The following is a 22,595-nucleotide window of genomic DNA, read 5'->3' as shown; positions in this document are numbered from 1 at the left end:
CATCTAATAGTGGGCCATCAGATACTGGCCCATCCGACTTAGGGCCATCAGATACTGGCTCATCAGACTCGAGGCCATCTAATAGTGGGCCATCAGATTTAGGGCCATCAGATACTGGCTCATCAGACTCGGGGCCATAGGGACCATCAGATAGTGGGCAATCAGACTTAGGGCCATCAGATAGTGGGCCATCAGACTTAGGGCCACCAGATAGTGGGCCATCAGACTTAGGGCCATCAAATACTGGCTCATCAGACTCGGGGCCATAGGGACCATCAGATAGTGGGCCATCAGATAGTGGGCCATCAGATAGTGGGCCATCAGACTTAGGGCCATCAGATAGTGGGCCATCAGACTTAGGGCCATCAGATAGTGGGCCATCAGACTTAGGGCCATCAGATAGTGGGCCATCAGACTTAGGGCCATCAGACTTAGGGCCATCAGATAGTGGGCCATCGGATTTAGGGCCATCAGATAGAGGGCCATCAGACTTAGGGCCATCAGACTTAGGGCCATCAGATAGTGGGCCATCGGATTTAGGGCCATCAGATAGAGGGCCATCAGACTTAGGGCCATCAGATAGTGGGCCATCAAATACAGGGCCATTAGACACTCACATTCCTGCCAATATGGCTACAGCTAGCTGATATCCCTGCCACTATGGCTAGAGAGTTAGACGGGGTCTGACGAATGTTTTCCTTTGATCGACAGATGCCGTGTTAAGGAGCCCATTAAACAATATCTACCTAAAGTGGCCAGAGCTCCGTGAAAACTCCCGTGGCTCTTGTGTGCCCTGATTGCTCTAATGACGTGTGATTATCTCCCCTGATCTAACACTGCTGTGTTGCGCCCTCTAATGGATCAAATTTGACCCACGTACCGTCGGGCTTTTCATTCAACACACAATTGGATATTTACGTGTTATTGAGGCAGGGGATTAGGGGGTGCAACCCTAGGCTAATGGAATTGATGCATGGCGGGTTGTGTCCCCTGACAAAGTATCGACAAAAGCAGTTATTGACCCATGCTTGCTGCGGACAAAAGGTCTCCCGTTTACCACAGCGGTCAAATCAAGTAGGGCTTGATCAGTTCTATCAGGACCTCAGCAGTCAAATCAAGTAGGGCTTGATCAGTTCTATCAGGACCTCAGCGGTCAAATCAAGTAGGGCTTGATCAGTTCTATCAGGACCTCAGCAGTCAAATCAAGTAGGGCTTGATCAGTTCTATCAGGACCTCAGCGGTCAAATCAAGTAGGGCTTGATCAGTTCTATCAGGACCTCAGCAGTCAAATCAAGTAGGGCTTGATCAGTTCTATCAGGACCTCAGCAGTCAAATCAAGTAGGGCTTGATCAGTTCTATCAGGACCTCAGCAGTCAAATCAAGTAGGGCTTGATCAGTTCTATCAGGACCTCAGCAGTCAAATCAAGTAGGGCTTGATCAGTTCTATCAGGACCTTAGCGGTCAAATCAAGTAGGGCTTGATCAGTTCTATAAGGACCTCAGCAGTCAAATCAAGTAGGGCTTGATCAGTTCTATCAGGACCTCTGCGGTCAAATCAAGTAGGGCTTGCTCAGTTCTATCAGGACCTCTGCGGTCAAATCAAGTAGGGCTTGATCAGTTCTATCAGGACCTCTGCGGTCAAATCAAGTAGGGCTTGTGTAGGGCTTGATCAGTTCTATCAGGACCTCAGTGGTCAAATCAAGTAGGGCTTGTGTAGGGCTTGATCAGTTCTATCAGGACCTCTGCGGTCAAATCAAGTAGGGCTTGATCAGTTCTATCAGGACCACAGCAGTCAAATCTAGTAGGGCTTGATCAGTTCTATCAGGACCTCAGCAGTCAAATCAAGTAGGGCTTGATCAGTTCTATCAGGACCTCAGCAGTCAAATCAAGTAGGGCTTGATTAGTTCTATCAGGACCTCAGCGGTCAAATCAAGTAGGGCTTGATCAGTTCTATCAGGACCACAGCAGTCAAATCTAGCAGGGCTTGATCAGTTCTATCAGGACCTCAGCGGTCAAATCAAGTAGGGCTTGATCAGTTCTATAAGGACCTCAGCGGTCAAATCAAGTAGGGCTTGATCAGTTCTATCAGGACCTCAGCAGTCAAATCAAGTAGGGCTTGATCAGTTCTATAAGGACCTCTGCGGTCAAATCAAGTAGGGCTTGATCAGTTATATAAGGACCTCAGCGGTCAAATCAAGTAGGGCTTGATCAGTTCTATCAGGACCTCAGCGGTCAAATCAAGTAGGGCTTGATCAGTTCTATCAGGACCTCAGCGGTCAAATCAAGTAGGGCTTGATCAGTTCTATCAGGACCTCAGCAGTCAAATCAAGTAGGGCTTGATTAGTTCTATCAGGACCTCAGCAGTCAAATCAAGTAGGGCTTGATTAGTTCTATAAGGACCTCAGCAGTCAAATCAAGTAGGGCTTGATCAGTTCTATCAGGACCTCAGCGGTCAAATCAAGTAGGGCTTGATCAGTTCTATCAGGACCTCAGCGGTCAAATCAAGTAGGGCTTAATCAGTTCTATCAGGACCTCAGCGGTCAAATCAAGTAGGGCTTGATCAGTTCTATAAGGACCTCAGCAGTCAAATCAAGTAGGGCTTGATCAGTTCTATCAGGACCTCAGCAGTCAAATCAAGTAGGGCTTGATCAGTTCTATCAGGACCTCAGCAGTCAAATCAAGTAGGGCTTGATCAGTTCTATCAAGACCCCAGCAGTCAAATCAAGTAGGGCTTGATCAGTTCTATCAGGACCTCAGCGGTCAAATCAAGTAGGGCTTGATCAGTTCTATCAGGACCTCAGCAGTCAAATCAAGTAGGGCTTGATCAGTTCTATAAGGACCTCAGCAGTCAAATCAAGTAGGGCTTGATCAGTTCTATCAGGACCTTAGCGGTCAAATCAAGTAGGGCTTGATCAGTTCTATCAGGACCTCAGCAGTCAAGTAGGGCTTGATCAGTTCTATCAGGACCTCAGCGGTCAAATCAAGTAGGGCTTGATCAGTTCTATCAGGACCTCAGCGGTCAAATCAAGTAGGGCTTGATCAGTTCTATCAGGACCTCAGCAGTCAAATCAAGTAGGGCTTGATCAGTTCTATCAAGACCCCAGCAGTCAAATCAAGTAGGGCTTGATCAGTTCTATCAGGACCTCAGCGGTCAAATCAAGTAGGGCTTGATCAGTTCTATCAGGACCTCAGCAGTCAAATCAAGTAGGGCTTGATCAGTTCTATAAGGACCTCAGCAGTCAAATCAAGTAGGGCTTGATCAGTTCTATCAGGACCTTAGCGGTCAAATCAAGTAGGGCTTGATCAGTTCTATCAGGACCTCAGCAGTCAAGTAGGGCTTGATCAGTTCTATCAGGACCTCAGCGGTCAAATCAAGTAGGGCTTGATCAGTTCTATCAGGACCTCAGCGGTCAAATCAAGTAGGGCTTGATCAGTTCTATCAGGACCTCAGCGGTCAAATCAAGTAGGGCTTGATCAGTTCTATCAGGACCTCAGCAGTCAAGTAGGGCTTGATCAGTTCTATCAGGACCTCAGCGGTCAAATCAAGTAGGGCTTGATCACCATCCACCACAACACATCACCACAACACATCATCACAACACAATATCCACCACAACTCACCATCCACCACAACACACCATCCACCACAACACATCACTACAACACATCATCACAACACAATATCCACCACAACTCACCATCCACCATAAAACACCATCCGCCACAACACATCACCACAACACATCATCACAACACAATATCCACCACAACTCACCATCCACCATAAAACACCATCCACCACAACACATCACCACAACACATCACCACAACACATCACCACAACACATCACCACAACACATCACCACAACACATCACCACAACACATCACCACAACACATCACCACAACACATCACCACAACACATCACCACAACACATCAGCACAACACATCACCACAACACATCACCACAACACATCACCACAACACATCACCACAACACATCACCACAACACATCACCACAACAAACCATCCACCACAACACATCACCACAACACACCAACCACCACAATAGACCATCCACCGTTCCACCGTGATCCTCAGACCGTAATTCCCAAGAAGCTGCCTTGATAAAGCCAAGCTTAGTGCCTGGGTTTAGAAAGAAAATGGAGGGCTAGAAAGCTTTTTTATTTCACGACTGACAATTTCACGGGAGACACGTGACTAAAAAAACAAGAGGTCAAAGGTCGCTTACAGGAAACAAAGTTTGACGAGCAGAATATTTGAGTGGTTGGTTTAGATAATTACAACAGGCAAAAAGTGTAATCAGCAAGTCAATAATTAAAACAAGTAAATGACATGCTATAGACGAGTGAATAAGTTAGCGCAGGCATGAATGGGTCGGCCATAATGAAGCAGTGACAGTAGGCCTACTGATGGCTGTCTAACATAGCCTGTAGCATGACAGTACTGATGGCTGTCTAACATAGCCTTAGCATGACAGTACTGATGGCTGTCTAACATAGCCTGTAGCATGACAGTACTGATGGCTGTCTAACATAGCCTGTAGCATGACAGTACTGATGGCTGTCTAGCCTGTAGCATGACAGTACTGGTGGCTGTCTAACATAGCCTGTAGCATGACAGTACTGATGGCTGTCTAGCCTGTAGCATGACAGTACTGATGGCTGTCTAACATAGCCTGTAGCATGACAGTACTGATGGCTGTCTAACATAGCCTGTAGCATGACAGTACTGATGGCTGTCTAACATAGCCTGTAGCATGACAGTACTGGTGGCTGTCTAGCCTGTAGCATGACAGTACTGATGGCTGTCTAACATAGCCTGTAGCATGACAGTACTGATGGCTGTCTAACATAGCCTGTAGCATGACAGTACTGATGGCTGTCTAGCCTGTAGCATGACAGTACTGATGGCTGTCTAGCCTGTAGCATGACAGTACTGATGGCTGTCTAACATAGCCTGTAGCATGACAGTACTGATGGCTGTCTAACATAGCCTGTAGCATGACAGTACTGATGGCTGTCTAACATAGCCTGTAGCATGACAGTACTGATGGCTGTCTAACATAGCCTGTAGCATGACAGTACTGATGGCTGTCTAACATAGCCTGTAGCATGACAGTACTGATGGCTGTCTAACATAGCCTGTAGCATGACAGTACTGATGGCTGTCTAACATAGCCTGTAGCATGACAGTACTGATGGCTGTCTAGCCTGTAGCATGACAGTACTGGTGGCTGTCTAACATAGCCTGTAGCATGACAGTACTGATGGCTGTCTAGCCTGTAGCATGACAGTACTGATGGCTGTCTAACATAGCCTGTAGCATGACAGTACTGATGGCTGTCTAACATAGCCTGTAGCATGACAGTACTGATGGCTGTCTAACATAGCCTGTAGCATGACAGTACTGGTGGCTGTCTAGCCTGTAGCATGACAGTACTGATGGCTGTCTAACATAGCCTGTAGCATGACAGTACTGATGGCTGTCTAACATAGCCTGTAGCATGACAGTACTGATGGCTGTCTAGCCTGTAGCATGACAGTACTGATGGCTGTCTAGCCTGTAGCATGACAGTACTGATGGCTGTCTAACATAGCCTGTAGCATGACAGTACTGATGGCTGTCTAACATAGCCTGTAGCATGACAGTACTGATGGCTGTCTAACATAGCCTGTAGCATGACAGTACTGATGGCTGTCTAACATAGCCTGTAGCATGACAGTACTGATGGCTGTCTAACATAGCCTGTAGCATGACAGTACTGATGGCTGTCTAACATAGCCTGTAGCATGACAGTACTGATGGCTGTCTAACATAGCCTGTAGCATGACAGTACTGATGGCTGTCTAGCCTGTAGCATGACAGTACTGATGGCTGTCTAGCCTGTAGCATGACAGTACTGATGGCTGTCTAGCCTGTAGCATGACAGTACTGATGGCTGTCTAACATAGCCTGTAGCATGACAGTACTGATGGCTGTCTAGCCTGTAGCATGACAGTACTGATGGCTGTCTAACATAGCCTGTAGCATGACAGTACTGATGGCTGTCTAGCCTGTAGCATGACAGTACTGATGGCTGTCTAACATAGCCTGTAGCATGACAGTACTGATGGCTGTCTAGCCTGTAGCATGACAGTACTGATGGCTGTCTAACATAGCCTGTAGCATGACAGTACTGATGGCTGTCTAACATAGCCTGTAGCATGACAGTACTGATGGCTGTCTAGCCTGTAGCATGACAGTACTGATGGCTGTCTAGCCTGTAGCATGACAGTACTGATGGCTGTCTAGCCTGTAGCATGACAGTACTGATGGCTGTCTAGCCTGTAGCATAACAATTTTGATGGCTGTCTTACAAAAAAACTTCAAGAACCTAACAGTCAGCTGTTGGTACAGTAAACGAAACAAAATGCTTTCAAATACAACGTCCAGCTTAAATGTGAAGGCTTTTAGTAGATTGTGTTATTAAGTCAATTAAGACACTTTCTGTTTTCAACTATGTTTATAATCGAGCTTTAAAATATAATATAATGCTTTTAGATATCAATTTACTTTATTTAAACGGGCGTGCTGGTTTGAATTAACAGCTTATATCTGTTAGGCTACTGTCTCTAGCTCATTCTCTCGTCTGAAACCTGTCTGATTTTATTCGGACATGTATTAATCAAAGCGTCGTTTGTGCTGCGTGTTTTGACTGGTATGACCAGAGATGCCGAATTAATTATTCATGCCAGTAAGGACAGTATTTGCATCAGACGGCCAATAGTGGGCCAATAATCCTTTATTAAAGACCAATACTTGTACGTATATGTGTACGTCATTGATCAGGGACGTACAATACAGGACCAATATTTGTATGCCATTGTATGGGGTGGGACGTACAATACAGGGCCAATATTTGTACGACATTGTATAGGGACGTACAATACAGGACCAATATTTGTACGTCATTGTACGGGGTGGGACGTACAATACAGGACCAATATTTGTATGCCATTGTACGGGGTGGGACGTACAATACAGGACCAATATTTGTACGTCATTGTAAGGGGGGGGAGGGACCGTACAATACAGGACCAATATTTGTACGTCATTGTAAGGGGGGGGGGGGTGGAGGGACCGTACAATACAGGACCAATATTTGTACGTCATTGTAAGGGGGGGGGGGGGGAGGGACCGTACAATACAGGACCAATATTTGTACGTCATTGTACGGGGTGGGACGTACAATGCAGGACCAATATTTGTACGTCATTGTACGGGGTGGGACGTACAATACAGGACCAATATTTGTACGACATTGTACGGGGGGGACGTACAATACAGGATCAATATGTGTACGTCATTGTACAGGGACGTACAATGCAGGACCAATATTTGTACGTCATTGTACAGGGACGTACAATACAGGACCAATATTTGTACGACATTGTACGGGGTGGGACGTACAATACAGGACCAATATTTGTACGACATTGTATAGGGACGTACAATACAGGACCAATATTTGTACGTCATTGTACGGGGTGGGACGTACAACACAGGACCAATATTTGTACGACATTGTACGGGGTGGGACGTACAATACAGGATCAATATGTGTACGTCGGCTACAGGACATTACCCCCCTGGATATTTCCCCCCCGGACATTTCCCCCCCGTATTTACCCCCCGGAGCAATTACCCCCCTGTCAATTACCCCCCTGTCAATTACCCCCCCCCCCCCCCGGGGAATTACCCCCCCCCCCCCTCTCAAGTTAAAATCCTAACTCTAACTAGAATTTTATACCTATATACTCCTTTAATCCAAACATTAAGAAAAAGACCAAAACCTAAGCACCCACCTTAGCCTAAAACTTCACACAAAACCAAAACCAAAGCTAGACACAACCCTAACCCTAAAACTAGCTCTAACCCTAACCCTAGCCCTAACCCTAACCCTAGCCCTAAACCTAAACCTAAACTTAGCCCTAGCCCTAGCCCTAGCCCTAACCCTAACGGTTAGGGTTAGGGCTAGGGCTAGGGTTAGGGTTAGGGTTAGGGCCTAACCCTAACCCTAACCCTAACCCTAACCCTAGCCCTAGCCCTAACCCTAACCCTAACGCTAACCCTAACCCTAACCCTAACCCTAACCCTAGCCCTAGCCCTAACCCTAACCCTAACCCTAACCCTAACCCTAGCCCTAGCCCTAGCCCTAACCCTAACCCTAACGCTAACCCTAACCCTAACCCTAACCCTAACCCTAGCCCTAGCCCTAACCCTAACCCTAACCCTAACCCTAACCGTAACCCTAGCCCTAACCCTAACCCTAAACCTAGCCCTAACCCTAACTCTAACCCTGTCCGGGGGGGGGGGGGGTAATGTCCTACTGTGCGGGGGGTAATTGACAGGGGGGTAATTGACAGGGGGGTAATTACTCTGGGGGGGTAATGTCGGGGGGGGAATATCCGGGGGGTAATTGACAGGGGGAAATGTCCTGTTCCCGTGTACGTCATTGTACAGGGACGTACAATGCAGGACCAATATTTGTATGCCATTGTACGGGGTGGGACGTACAATACAGAGTCAATATGTGTACGTCATTGTACGGGGTGGGACGTACAATACAGGACCAATATTTGTACGACATTGTATAGGGACGTACAATACAGGACCAATATTTGTACGTCATTGTACGGGGTGGGACGTACAATACAGGACCAATATTTGTACGACATTGTACGGGGTGGGACGTACAATACAGGACCAATATTTGTACGACATTGTACGGGGTGGGACGTACAATACAGGACCAATATTTGTACGTCATTGTATAGGGACGTACAATACAGGACGAATATTTGTACGACATTGTACGGGGTGGGACGTACAATACAGGACCAATATTTGTACGACATTGTATAGGGACGTACAATACAGGACCAATATTTGAACGTCATTGTACGGGGTGGGACGTACAATACACGACCAATATTTGTACGACATTGTATAGGGACGTACAATACAGGACCAATATTTGTACGTCATTGTACGGGGTGGGACGTACAATACAGGACCAATATTTGTACGTCATTGTACAGGGACGTACAATGCAGGACCAATATTTGTACGACATTGTATAGGGACGTACAATACAGGACCAATATTTGTACGACATTGTACGGGGGGGGGGGGGACGTACAATACAGGACCAATATTTGTACGTCATTGTACGGGGTGGGACGTACAATACAGGACCAATATTTGTACGTCATTGTACGGGGTGGGACGTACAATACAGGACCAATATTTGTACGACATTGTATAGGGACGTACAATACAGGACCAATATTTGTACAGGGGAGTGATTGATTCTATCTGAATTCATTGAATCCTAAAGGAGAGCGGGCAATGATTGATTTCTGGTCACAAAATGTCAAATTTATCAGGGAAGTTGACGCTCAACAAATAGTTCATCCTGCTCAATGTCCGCACACAGACACACGCACACAGACACACAGACACACGCACACAGACACACGCACACAGACACACGCACACAGACACAAACACACAGACACACGCACACAGACACGCAGACACACGCACACAGACACACGCACGCAGACACAAACACACATACACACGCACACAGACACAAGCGCACAGACACACGCACATAGACACCCGCACACAGACACACGCACATAGACACACGCACACAGACACACGCACACAGACACAGACACACGCACACATACACACCCACACAGACACACACAGACACACGCACACAGACACTCGCACACAGACTCACGCACACAGACACACGCACGCAGACACAAACACACATACACACGCACACAGACATGCGCACAGATAAATACAAAGACAGATATACACATAGACAAACTGACACTCACACAGCCTCACAAACACATAAACACCCCCACAGACACACAGAGGAACACCCCCACAGACACACAGAGGAACAACCCGACAGAGAACACCCCCACAGAGAACACCCCCACAGACACAAAGAGGAACACCCCCACAGACACACAGAGGAACACCCCACAGACACAAAGAGGAACACCCCCCACAGACACACAGATGAACACCCCTACAGACACAAAGAGGAACACCCCCACAGACACACAAAGGAACACCCCCACAGACACACAGAGGAACACCCCCACAGACACACAAAGGAACACCCCCACAGACACACAGGAACACCCCCACAGACACACAGAGGAACACCCCCACAGACACACAGAGGAACACCCCCACAGACACAAAGAGGAACACCCCCACAGACACACAGAGGAACACCCCCACAGACACACAAAGGAACACCCCCACAGACACAAAGAGGAACACCCCCACAGACACACAAAGGAACACCCCCACAGACACACAGAGGAACACCCCCACAGACACACAAAGGAACACCCCCACAAACACACAAAGGAACACCCCCACAGACACAAAGGAACACCCCCACAAACACACAAAGGAACACCCCCACAGACACACAAAGGAACACCCCCACAGACACACAGACAAATTGTGAGACACATTTATACACCTGTACACGTGATCGCGGTGAGAAATGACGGGCAGCCATTTGTTGGATGACCACTGACCCCCCCTCCCCCCTCCTCCACCCCCATCACTGGTCAGACTCACTAACTACGACATCGTAAACATGTCTGACGGTGTTATCTTTAAGCTGCTGGGGTCTGACTTTTTCCCCAAGTCTTTACGACACACCACAAGTGACGTCGCTGTTGGATTTGTTGCCCGGAAAAGGTTCTTCGGTTTCCAAATAGTCGAAAATTGTTTCATAAAAAGTCGATATGTCAACAGGCTCGATACGTGACGGGCATCGATTATTCTAGATATCGAGTATTAGACTATGCACTAATCAGGCCCTTCATACATAATCGACTCTCAGATTTCAGTGAAGCACTTGATCTAAGTAAGACTTGATGTGGGTAAAACTGTAAGGAAATGTAAGGACAGAATAAAATGGTGTAAGTTTTATTACTTACAGTGTAAGGCGATTGAATAGATGTAAGGAGACTAAGGAGATGTGAGCAGATAATGAAAATGTAAGATGTAAGGAGATGTGAGCAGTTGGTGTTTAGTTGGTCAACACCATGGTCCGGCTCTTGATCCCATTGTAATTTACCAAGACCAGACCACGTGACCACTGGGCCCAGCCTTTAGTCAATCAGGTCCCCACTGGCTACAGCACATGCAACCATTAGCCGTAGGCGTCACTTGACCACTGGCTACAGCACATGCAACCATTAGCCGTAGGCGTCACTTGACCACTGGCTACAGCACATGCAACCATTAGCCGTAGGCGTCACTTGACCACAGCACATGCAACCCATTAGCCGTAGGCGTCACTTGACCACTGGCTACAGCACATGTAACCATTAGCCGTAGGCGTCACTTGACCACAGCACATGCAACCCATTAGCCGTAGGCGTCACTTGACCACTGGCTACAGCACATGCAACCATTAGGCGTCACTTGACCACTGGCTACAGCACATGCAACCATTAGCCGTAGGCGTCACTTGACCACAGCACATGCAACCATTAGCCGTAGGCGTCACTTGACCACAGCACATGCAACCCATTAGCCGTAGGCGTCACTTGACCACTGGCTACAGCACATGCAACCCATTAGCCGTAGGCGTCACTTGACCACTGGCTACAGCACATGCAACCATTAGCCGTAGGCGTCACTTGACCACTGGCTACAGCACATGCAACCCATTAGCCGTAGGCGTCACTTGACCACTGGCTACAGCACATGTAACCATTAGCCGTAGGCGTCACTTGACCACTGGCTACAGCACATGCAACCCATTAGCCGTAGGCGTCACTTGACCACTGGCTACAGCACATGCAACCCATTAGCCGTAGGCGTCACTTGACCACTGGCTACATCACATGCAACCCATTAGCCGTAGGCGTCACTTGACCACTGGCTACAGCACATGCAACCCATTAGCCGTAGGCGTCACTTGACCACTGGCTACAGCACATGTAACCATTAGCCGTAGGCGTCACTTGACCACTGGCTACAGCACATGTAACCATTAGCCGTAGGCGTCACTTGACCACTGGCTACATCACATGCAACCCATTAGCCGTAGGCGTCACTTGACCACAGCACATGCAACCCATTAGCCGTAGGCGTCACTTGACCACTGGCTACATCACATGCAACCCATTAGCCGTAGGCGTCACTTGACCACTGGCTACAGCACATGTAACCATTAGCCGTAGGCGTCACTTGACCACTGGCTACATCACATGCAACCCATTAGCCGTAGGCGTCACTTGACCACTGGCTACATCACATGCAACCCATTAGCCGTAGGCGTCACTTGACCACTGGCTACAGCACATGCAACCATTAGCCGTAGGCGTCACTTGACCACAGCACATGCAACCCATTAGCCGTAGGCGTCACTTGACCACAGCACATGCAACCATTAGCCGTAGGCGTCACTTGACCACTGGCTACAGCACATGCAACCATTAGCCGTAGGCGTCACTTGACCACTGGCTACAGCACATGCAACCATTAGCCGTAGGCGTCACTTGACCACAGCACATGCAACCCATTAGCCGTAGGCGTCACTTGACCACAGCACATGCAACCCATTAGCCGTAGGCGTCACTTGACCACTGGCTACAGCACATGCAACCATAAGCCGTAGGCGTCACTTGACCACTGGCTACAGCACATGCAACCATTAGCCGTAGGCGTCACTTGACCACTGGCTACATCACATGCAACCCATTAGCCGTAGGCGTCACTTGACCACTGGCTACAGCACATGCAACCATTAGCCGTAGGCGTCACTTGACCACTGGCTACAGCACATGCAACCCATTAGCCGTAGGCGTCACTTGACCACTGGCTACAGCACATGCAACCCATTAGCCGTAGGCGTCACTTGACCACTGGCTACAGCACATGTAACCATTAGCCGTAGGCGTCACTTGGCCCGGGCCACAACTGAACAGACCAGCGTCACTTGACCACTGGCTCCCCCTCCCTCCCTCCTTCCTTCCCTCCCTCCCTCCCTCCCTCCCTCCCTCCCTCCCTCCCTCCCTGCCCCGGGCCACAACATAAACACTCACTAGTGACCCAGTTTTACAAAGGGGGGGGGGCGTTACGGTGGCTGTAACCACTTTCATTTTTTTTTGTTTCTCAACCAATTAACCACTTTCATTATCAGTATTTTAACCATGTAACAACTTTCATCTGGTTGTTTAACCATGTAACCACTTTTATCAACCAGCTAACGTAAACTTAAACCAAACTTCTCTTAACAACGCTAATCTACGCACTAAAAAATAGAGAATCGATACTATAAAAATATAATACATGTATCGCCTTTTGTCGTACTAGAAGAGTCGAGCCAAAGTGTAAAAAGACATCGATACACTCATAGTAATTTGTCCGATTACGATGATCGCTCGTATCGCTCTGCCATCAAGGCATACATTATTAACAGGCTTACACGTGAATAGAATCGAAGAAATCTTTTTAATTAAAGTGGAGCTTGAATGGAGGACACGTGGGTGGGGGAGGGGGCGGGGTGGGGTAAAATAGGTCGTGAGGCTATTGATAGAGGATCTTTCCTATCAGATCTTTCTCCCCCCCCCCTATAGATAAGTTATGTCCATTCTACAAATATTTCACCCCCCCCCCCACACACACACACACATTCCCCCACATCCATATATATATATATATGTATATATATATATATATATATATATATATATATATATATATATATATATATATATATATAATATGTATATATATATGTGTGTCTGTACATATATGTTTGGATTCCCCCCTTCCATACTCCCCATCCATCTTACTCCTCTAACTCCGATGATGAAACGCTCTCCTACAAGGCGGTAGTGTTGACACTGGCAAAAATAGGTTGAGAGCTAAACGTAAACCGATCAAAGAGCTAAAATTAAACCGATCAGAGAGCTAAAATTAAACCGACCAGAGAGCTAAAATTAAACCGATCAGAGAGCTAAAATTAAACCGATCAGAGAGCTAAAATTAAACCGATCAGAGAGCTAAAATTAAACCGATCAGAGAGCTAAAATTAAACCGATCAGAGAGCTAAAATTAAACCGATCAGAGAGCTAAAATTAAACCGACCAGAGAGCTAAAATTAAACCGATCAGAGAGCTAAAATGAAAACTATTACGTAAAGCCATTGATCAAGTGACAACTAAAACCTGCAGTGGCGTCACAAGGCGGGGACGGGGGGCGTGATTTATGGGGTGACACCAAATCGAAAAATGTACCGTCAAACATTGTTTTATCCAGTAAATATAATTCAATTGCAAAGGAAGACGTAACACTAAACCAAAACTGTAAAATTGTTGGAGGGAGTAGGGTGACACTCTCTGTAACTGTGTGTTTATATATATATATATATATATATATATATATATATATATATATATATATATATATATATATATATATATATATATATATATATATATATAGGCCCTATATATATATATATATATATATATATATATATATATATATATATATATCTCAGAGGCGTAGCGAGGGCGGGGCGGGGGGTGCTGACCGCACCGGGTGACACCATTTAAGGGAAGACACCAGGGCAAAAAAAGGCAAAATGTACAGAAGAAAAATGCTTTTTGCCAGTTCCATTAATGATTAATTAAAGTTAAATAGTTTTTTTAATTCGAATCGACTATAATTACAAAAAGGTAGGGGTGATACCATGACGTAAACGCGCTAACTATAGAGAAAACAATGCTACGTCCAACTGTATTATTAACTGTTAATATTAAGTCTGCAGTGATTAAAGCTTTTACACATACATGTAGGCACACACACACATACACTTTGTGACTTGAGGGGTGGGGTGACACCATGTCGCACCGGGTGACACCCGACATAGCGACGCCAGTGATTATATATATATATATATATATATATATATATATATATATATATATATATATATATATATATATATATATATGTGTGTGTGGGGGGGGGTGCCGAAAGAAATTTTTTGAGCCCACACCATTACACAATAAGCCATAGACCCGCTACAGCCATAGGGTAGACCAGTTAAACCTTGAGACCCACTACAGCCATGGGGTAGACCAGTTAAACCTTGAGACCCAGCCATAGGGTAGACCAGTTAAACCTTGAGACCCACGGCCGCAATGGGAAAGTTGTGTAGATGTGACACGTGCAATTTGCTGATGGTAAAATACTGCGCCGTTAGCCAGGCTGAAAAAAACTCATTAAGCTAAAATGATTCAGAATTTTCAGCAGGCGTCTCTTGGATATTTTATGTTTCTCTAAATCAGCTTGATAGTTGGCCACAGAGGTACAGTTGGCCAGAGTTACAGTTGGCCACAAGAGTTACAGTTGGCCAGAGTTACAGTTGGCCAGAGTTACAGTTGGCCACTAAAGTTACAGTTGGCCACCAGAGTTACAGTTGGCCACCAGAGTTACAGTTGGCCAGAGTTACAGTTGGCCAGAGTTACAGTTGGCCACCAGAGTTACAGTTGGCCACCAGAGTTACAGTTGGCCAGAGTTACAGTTGGCCAGAGTTACAGTTGGCCACCAGAGTTACAGTTGGCCAGAGTTACAGTTGGCCAGAGTTACAGTTGGCCAGAGTTACAGTTGGCCAGAGTTACAGTTGGCCAGAGTTACAGTTGGCCAGAGTTACAGTTGGCCACTAAAGTTACAGTTGGCCACCAGAGTTACAGTTGGCCAGAGTTACAGTTGGCCACCAGAGTTACAGTTGGCCAGAGTTACAGTTGGCCAGAGTTACAGTTGGCCAGAGTTACAGTTGGCCAGAGTTACAGTTGGCCAGAGTTACAGTTGGCCAGAGTTACAGTTGGCCACCAGAGTTACAGTTGGCCACCAGAGTTACAGTTGGCCAGAGTTACAGTTGGCCAGAGTTACAGTTGGCCAGAGTTACAGTTGGCCATCAGAGTTACAGTTGGCCAGAGTTACAGTTGGCCACCAGAGTTACAGTTGGCCAGAGTTACAGTTGGCCAGAGTTACAGTTGGCCAGAGTTACAGTTGGCCAGAGTTACAGTTGGCCAGAGTTACAGTTGGCCAGAGTTACAGTTGGCCAGAGTTACAGTTGGCCAGAGTTACAGTTGGCCAGAGTTACAGTTGGCCAGAGTTACAGTTGGCCACCAGAGTTACAGTTGGCCAGAGTTACAGTTGGCCAGAGTTACAGTTGGCCACTAAAGTTACAGTTGGCCACAAGAGTTACAGTTGGCCAGAGTTACAGTTGGCCAGAGTTACAGTTGGCCACCAGAGTTACAGTTGGCTAGAGTTACAGTTGGCCACTAAAGTTACAGTTGGCCACAAGAGTTACAGTTGGCCAGAGTTACAGTTGGCCAGAGTTACAGTTGGCCACCAGAGTTACAGTTGGCCAGAGTTACAGTTGGCCAGAGTTACAGTTGGCCACCAGAGTTACAGTTGGCCAGAGTTACAGTTGGCCACCAGAGTTACAGTTGGCCAGAGTTACAGTTGGCCACCAGAGTTACAGTTGGCCAGAGTTACAGTTGGCCACCAGAGTTACAGTTGGCCAGAGTTACAGTTGGCCACCAGAGTTACAGTTGGCCACCAGAGTTACAGTTGGCCAGAGTTACAGTTGGCCACCAGAGTTACAGTTGGCCACCAGAGTTACAGTTGGCCACCAGAGTTACAGTTGGCCAGAGTTACAGTTGGCCACCAGAGTTACAGTTGGCCAGAGTTACAGTTGGCCAGAGTTACAGTTGGCCACCAGAGTTACAGTTGGCCAGAGTTACAGTTGGCCACAAGAGTTACAGTTGGCCAGAGTTACAGTTGGCCACCAGAGTTACAGTTGGCCAGAGTTACAGTTGGCCACTAAAGTTACAGTTGGCCACTCTAAGATTGAAACACCCCTCTATGCCTGTTGCCCCACCCCTAACTGCCCCACCCGTAACCCCGCCTCTAAGATTGGAACACCCGTCACGTGTCTGCCGTCCACTCGTCCCGTCAATTACCTGACGACAATTCCGAAAAAAAATTCTTTAAATAAAAACGCTTTGTAAAAAAGTGCGACAAGCAATAGGAGTAATCGCATATAGTTCTTTTCGAGTAATCGAATGCAGTTCTGTTAAAGTAGTCGAATGTAGATCTTTTAAAGTAATGGAAAATAGTAGGCTACTTTAAAAGTAATTGATTATTGTACTGTTAAAATTATCTAACGCATGTCTCAACGTTGTCGCGTTTCTCATTTAAAAACAGTTTTGACGCCATTGCTTAATTATCCACTTTTTAATTTAAGGGTTAACGTTTCTCTACCAAATGTCACGTTACTCTCTCTTTCTCACAGCTCTTTCTCCCGTCGCTCTCCCACCTATCTCTCCCACCTCTCTCTCCGTTCCCTCTCCCATCTTTCTCATCTCTCCCACCTCTCACTACAACCTCTCTATCCCATCTCTCTCCCATCTCTCTCTCCCATCTCTCTCTCCGTTACCTCTCCCATCTTTCTCAGCTCTCTCCCATCTCTCTCATCTCTCTCCCATCTTTCTCATCTCTCTCCCACCTCTCTCTCCCATCTCTCTCCGTTCCCTCTCCCATCTTTCTCATCTCTCTCAGCCACCTCTCTCTCCCATCTCTCTCCGTTCCCTCTCCCATCTTTCTCATCTCTCTCAGCCACCTCTCTCTCCCATCTCTCTCCCACCTCTCTCTCTCATCTCTCTCATCTCTCTCTCACCTCTCTCTCTCCCATCTCTCTCCCACCTCTCTCTTCCATCTCTCTCTCCGTTCCCTCTCCCATCTTTCTCATCTCTCTTTCTCTCCCACCTCTCTCTCTCATCTCTCTCCCACCTCTCTCTCTCATCTCTCCCATCTCTCTCTCCCCCATCTCTCTCCCATCTCTCTCCCACCTCTCTCTTCCATCTCTCTCATATCTCTTCACCTTTCTCTCCCACCTCTCTCCGTTCCCTCTCCCATCTCTCTCATCTCTCTCCCACCTCTCTCTCTCATCTCTCTCATCTCTCTCTCACCTCTCTCTCTCCCATCTCTCTCCCACCTCTCTCTCCCACCTCTCTCTCCGTTCCCTCTCCCATCTTTCTCATCTCTCTTTCTCTCCCACCTCTCTCTCTCATCTCTCTCCCACCTCTCTCTCTCATCTCTCCCATCTCTCTCTCCCCCATCTCTCTCCCATCTCTCTCCCACCTCTCTCTTCCATCTCTCTCATATCTCTTCACCTTTCTCTCCCACCTCTCTCTCCGTTCCCTCTCCCATCTGTCTCATCTCTCTCCCACCTCTCTCTCCCACCTCTCTCATCTCTCTCCCACGTCTCTCTCCCACCTCTCTCTTCCATCTCTCTCATCTCTCTCCCACCTCTCTCTCCTACCTCTCTCTCCGTTCCCTCTCCCATCTTTCTCATCTCTCTTTCTCTCCCACCTCTCTCTCTCTCATATCTCTTCACCTTTCTCTCCCACCTCTCTCTTCCATCTCTCTCATCTCTCTCTCACCTCTCTCTCTCCCATCTCTCTCCCATCTCTCTCTCCCACCTCTCTCTTCCATCTCTCTCATCTCTCTCCCACCTCTCTCTCCCACCTCTCTCTCCGTTCCCTCTCCCATCTTTCTCATCTCTCTTTCTCTCCCACCTCTCTCATATCTCTTCACCTTTCTCTCCCATCGTTCTCTTCCATCTCTCTCATCTCTCTCCCACCTCTCTCTCCCACCTCTCTCTCCGTTCCCTCTCCCATCTTTCTCATCTCTCTTTCTCTCCCACCTCTCTCTCTCATATCTCTTCACCTTTCTCTCCCACCTCTCTCTTCCATCTCTCTCATCTCTCTCCCACCTCTCTCTCCGTTCCCTCTCCCATCTTTCTCATCTCTCTCTCATCTCTCTCTCACCTCTCTCTCTCCCATCTCTCTCCCACCTCTCTCTCCCACCTCTCTCTTCCATCTCTCTCACCTCTCTCTCTCCCATCTCTCTCCCATCTCTCTCTCCCACCTCTCTCTTCCATCTCTCTCATCTCTCTCCCACCTCTCTCTCCCACCTCTCTCTCCGTTCCCTCTCCCATCTTTCTCATCTCTCTTTCTCTCCCACCTCTCTCTCTCATATCTCTTCACCTTTCTCTCCCATCGTTCTCTTCCATCTCTCTCATCTCTCTCCCACCTCTCTCTCCCACCTCTCTCTCCGTTCCCTCTCCCATCTTTCTCATCTCTCTTTCTCTCCCACCTCTCTCTCTCATATCTCTTCACCTTTCTCTCCCACCTCTCTCTCCCATCTTTCTCATCTCTCTCCCACCTCTCTCTCCGTTCCCTCTCCCATCTTTCTCATCTCTCTCTCATCTCTCTCTCACCTCTCTCTCTCCCATCTCTCTCCCACCTCTCTCTCCCACCTCTCTCTTCCATCTCTCTCACCTCTCTCTCTCCCATCTCTCTCCCATCTCTCTCTCCCACCTCTCTCTTCCATCTCTCTCATCTCTCTCCCACCTCTCTCTCCCACCTCTCTCTCCGTTCCCTCTCCCATCTTTCTCATCTCTCTTTCTCTCCCACCTCTCTCTCTCATATCTCTTCACCTTTCTCTCCCATCGTTCTCTTCCATCTCTCTCATCTCTCTCCCACCTCTCTCTCCCACCTCTCTCTCCGTTCCCTCTCCCATCTTTCTCATCTCTCTTTCTCTCCCACCTCTCTCTCTCATATCTCTTCACCTTTCTCTCCCACCTCTCTCTCCCATCTTTCTCATCTCTCTTTCTCTCCCACCTCTCTCTCTCATATCTCTTCACCTTTCTCTCCCACCTCTCTCTCCGTTCCCTCTCCCATCTTTCTCATCTCTCTCTCCCATCTCTCTCCCACCTCTCTCTTCCATCTCTCTCATCTCTCTTTCTCTCCCACCTCTCTCTCCCACCTCTCTCTCCGTTCCCTCTCCCATCTTTCTCATCTCTCTCTCACCTCTCTCTCTCATCTCTCTCCCACCTCTCTATCCCACCTCTCTCTCCGTTCCCTCTCCCATCTTTCTCATCTTTCTTTCTCTCCCACCTCTCTCTCTCTCATCTCTCTTCACCTTTCTCTCCCATCTCTCTCCCATCTCTCTCATCTCTCTCTCCCACCTCTCTCTCCCATCTCTCTCTCCCATCTCTCTCTCCCACCTCTCTCTCCCATCTCTCTCATCTCTCTCTCCCATCTCTCTCCCATCTCTCTCTCCCACCTCTCTCTCCCATCTCTCTCATCTCTCTCTCTCCCATCTCTCTCATCTCTCTTCACCTTTCTCTCCCATCTCTCTCCCATCTCTCTCATCTCTCTCTCCCACCTCTCTCTCCCATCTCTCTCATCTCTCTCTCCCATCTCTCTCCCTCCCAGTCCAGCTCCCTCATCATCTCTTAACAATTTTGTCACACCCAACTTCAAAGGCAAATACAAACCACATCACTGGTGATTTTACAATTTTATTGATGTCACAGATACAGCAGCTACACTACCAAAACAACGACTTTTACTTTCAATCTCCCGCATTTCCTCCATTCTTTTGCGCATGCGCACGCCCACAATATTTTTTAGATTTATATTCCTACATAGCCTTTTTACACCCCCACTCGAATAATACATTCACCCCACACAAATACTCCCACATTTGACTGTTACAAATTCATCAATTAAAACGTGTATGCGATGAATTTAGCTAACAATTTATCAACTAAAGTTTAATGAGAACTCGGCCATGACGTGGCTAAAATTAATGCTAGAATTGATTTCTCAGTCAGCTGAGTGAGGGGGGCGGGGGGAGGGGGGGGGGGTAAACAGGGGGGGGGGGTTGTATGGCAGACCTTACACGCTGGTGAAAGAGAAAGATAGAAAGGTTGACCCCCATTTTTTCTTATGGCGCTGGTGAAATCATGGCAGATAAAAGATGGGAGAACGACCTTGACACGTGCGCTCCTCACTTCCGGTCAAAAAATATTCTGCTCTTAATGGCGGGAAAATGGGCGGTATTATGACAGGGGAAGTTGATCCAATTAATGAGGCTGACATAATCACATCAGACGTCAACAAAAATGACGTCATTAACGGTAGTATGGGCATTAAAAATTGTGTCATTAACGATAGAACAAAAATGGTGTCTTCAAAGATAATAGCATAAAAGGGGTGTCTTTAAGGATAATAGCACACAAAAAATGTGTCTTTTAGGATAATAATAGCACAAAACGTGAGACTTAAAGGATAAGAGCACCAAAACTGTTTCATTAACTATAATATCAGAAAAATGCGTCTTTGAAGATAATTGCACAAAAATTGCGTCTTTAAGGATAATACCAGAACAAGTATCGTGTCATCAAGCATGATGTCAGTAATTAATGTACCAATGACATTGGGTCTTCTGTGACGTAATGTCTTCACAGACCAGGACAAAGTCTGAAGTCTGGTGCAAGCAGACGCAGAAGTGTCACTTTGCTTAAACTAGGTCTCGTTAGTGACGAATGAAACTGTGACCTGTATAATAAGCAAGCAGCTAGTAGCCAACTGCTAGGTTGTGGAAAAATTGAATGCCACAAGCACCTACTGACCAACCCCTCCTACAAAAAGAACTCACTTGTTGGGATCGGGCATTTTCTTTCTCCAAACAATGCCTCGCTGTGTGGTCTGTAAGCCCTCGGTGTCCCCCCGGTATTCATTCCTAATCATTTATACGTGCCAAGTTTTCCCATATCTAACTCCGTGCTCAATACACAGCAGTGTAAATGTCAATAGCGGCCCTCACTTAAACATCCATATATATATATATATATATATATATATATATATATATATATATATATATATATATATATATATGTATATGTATATATATATGTATATATATATATATATATATATATATATATATATATATATATATATATATATATATATATATATATATATATATATATATATATATGTATATGTATATATATATGTATATATATATATATATTGTATATAAATTGAAAAAGCGAAACACTTACCAAAATAACATGTTGTCATCCCAAGAAATATAATCCACAATGCATGATTGAGCCGACAGCTTGTACTAACCATTGCACATTGAAGCTGCTGTGAATGGTAGGCTCACACGTGTGGCGCAGTCCACTGCACTTTCACGCTCATCAGACGTCTGACGTAGGATCGAGACATTTTGGACTGCTGGCTCATTACTTGTCTCATAAGACTTTGGTCAAGCTTCACATTTTTTTTGGATGACAGACGCCGCACGCCCCCTCACAGATTATCGTGACAGACGATCTGGTATACTCTGCCGTAGCCCTATGACAGATGATCTAGCTGTAGCCCTATGACAGATGATCTTCTAGCTGTAGCCCTATGCCAGATGATCTAGCTGTAGCCCTATGACAGATGATCTGTTAGCTGTAGCCCTATGACAGATGATCTGCTTGCTGTAGCCCTATGACAGATGATCTAGCTGTAGCCCTATGACAGATGATCTGCTTGCTGTAGCCCTATGCCAGATGATCTTCTA

The 22,595-nt window shown here is 46.7% G+C and overlaps 1 protein-coding gene across 1 annotated transcript in view; it reads right to left on the bottom strand.

Annotated features, from left to right (window-relative positions):
• LOC131938782 (lachesin) overlaps positions 1-22,391 on the bottom strand; it is a 48,749-nt gene extending 26,358 nt beyond the window's left edge. Inside the window, exon 1 of the mRNA XM_059296959.1 lies at positions 22,084-22,391. Coding sequence (XP_059152942.1) covers positions 22,084-22,156 — 73 coding nt within the window. The 5' untranslated portion in view covers positions 22,157-22,391. The remainder of the gene's footprint in view (positions 1-22,083) is intronic.
• Between the last annotated feature and the right edge of the window lie 204 nt (positions 22,392-22,595).

Source organism: Physella acuta, unplaced genomic scaffold (assembly GCF_028476545.2).
Source record: "Physella acuta isolate Inbredline_101_S28 unplaced genomic scaffold, ASM2847654v3 ptg000257l, whole genome shotgun sequence".
NCBI lineage: Eukaryota > Metazoa > Mollusca > Gastropoda > Physidae > Physella > Physella acuta.
This window is presented reverse-complemented; position numbering and strand designations above follow the sequence as displayed.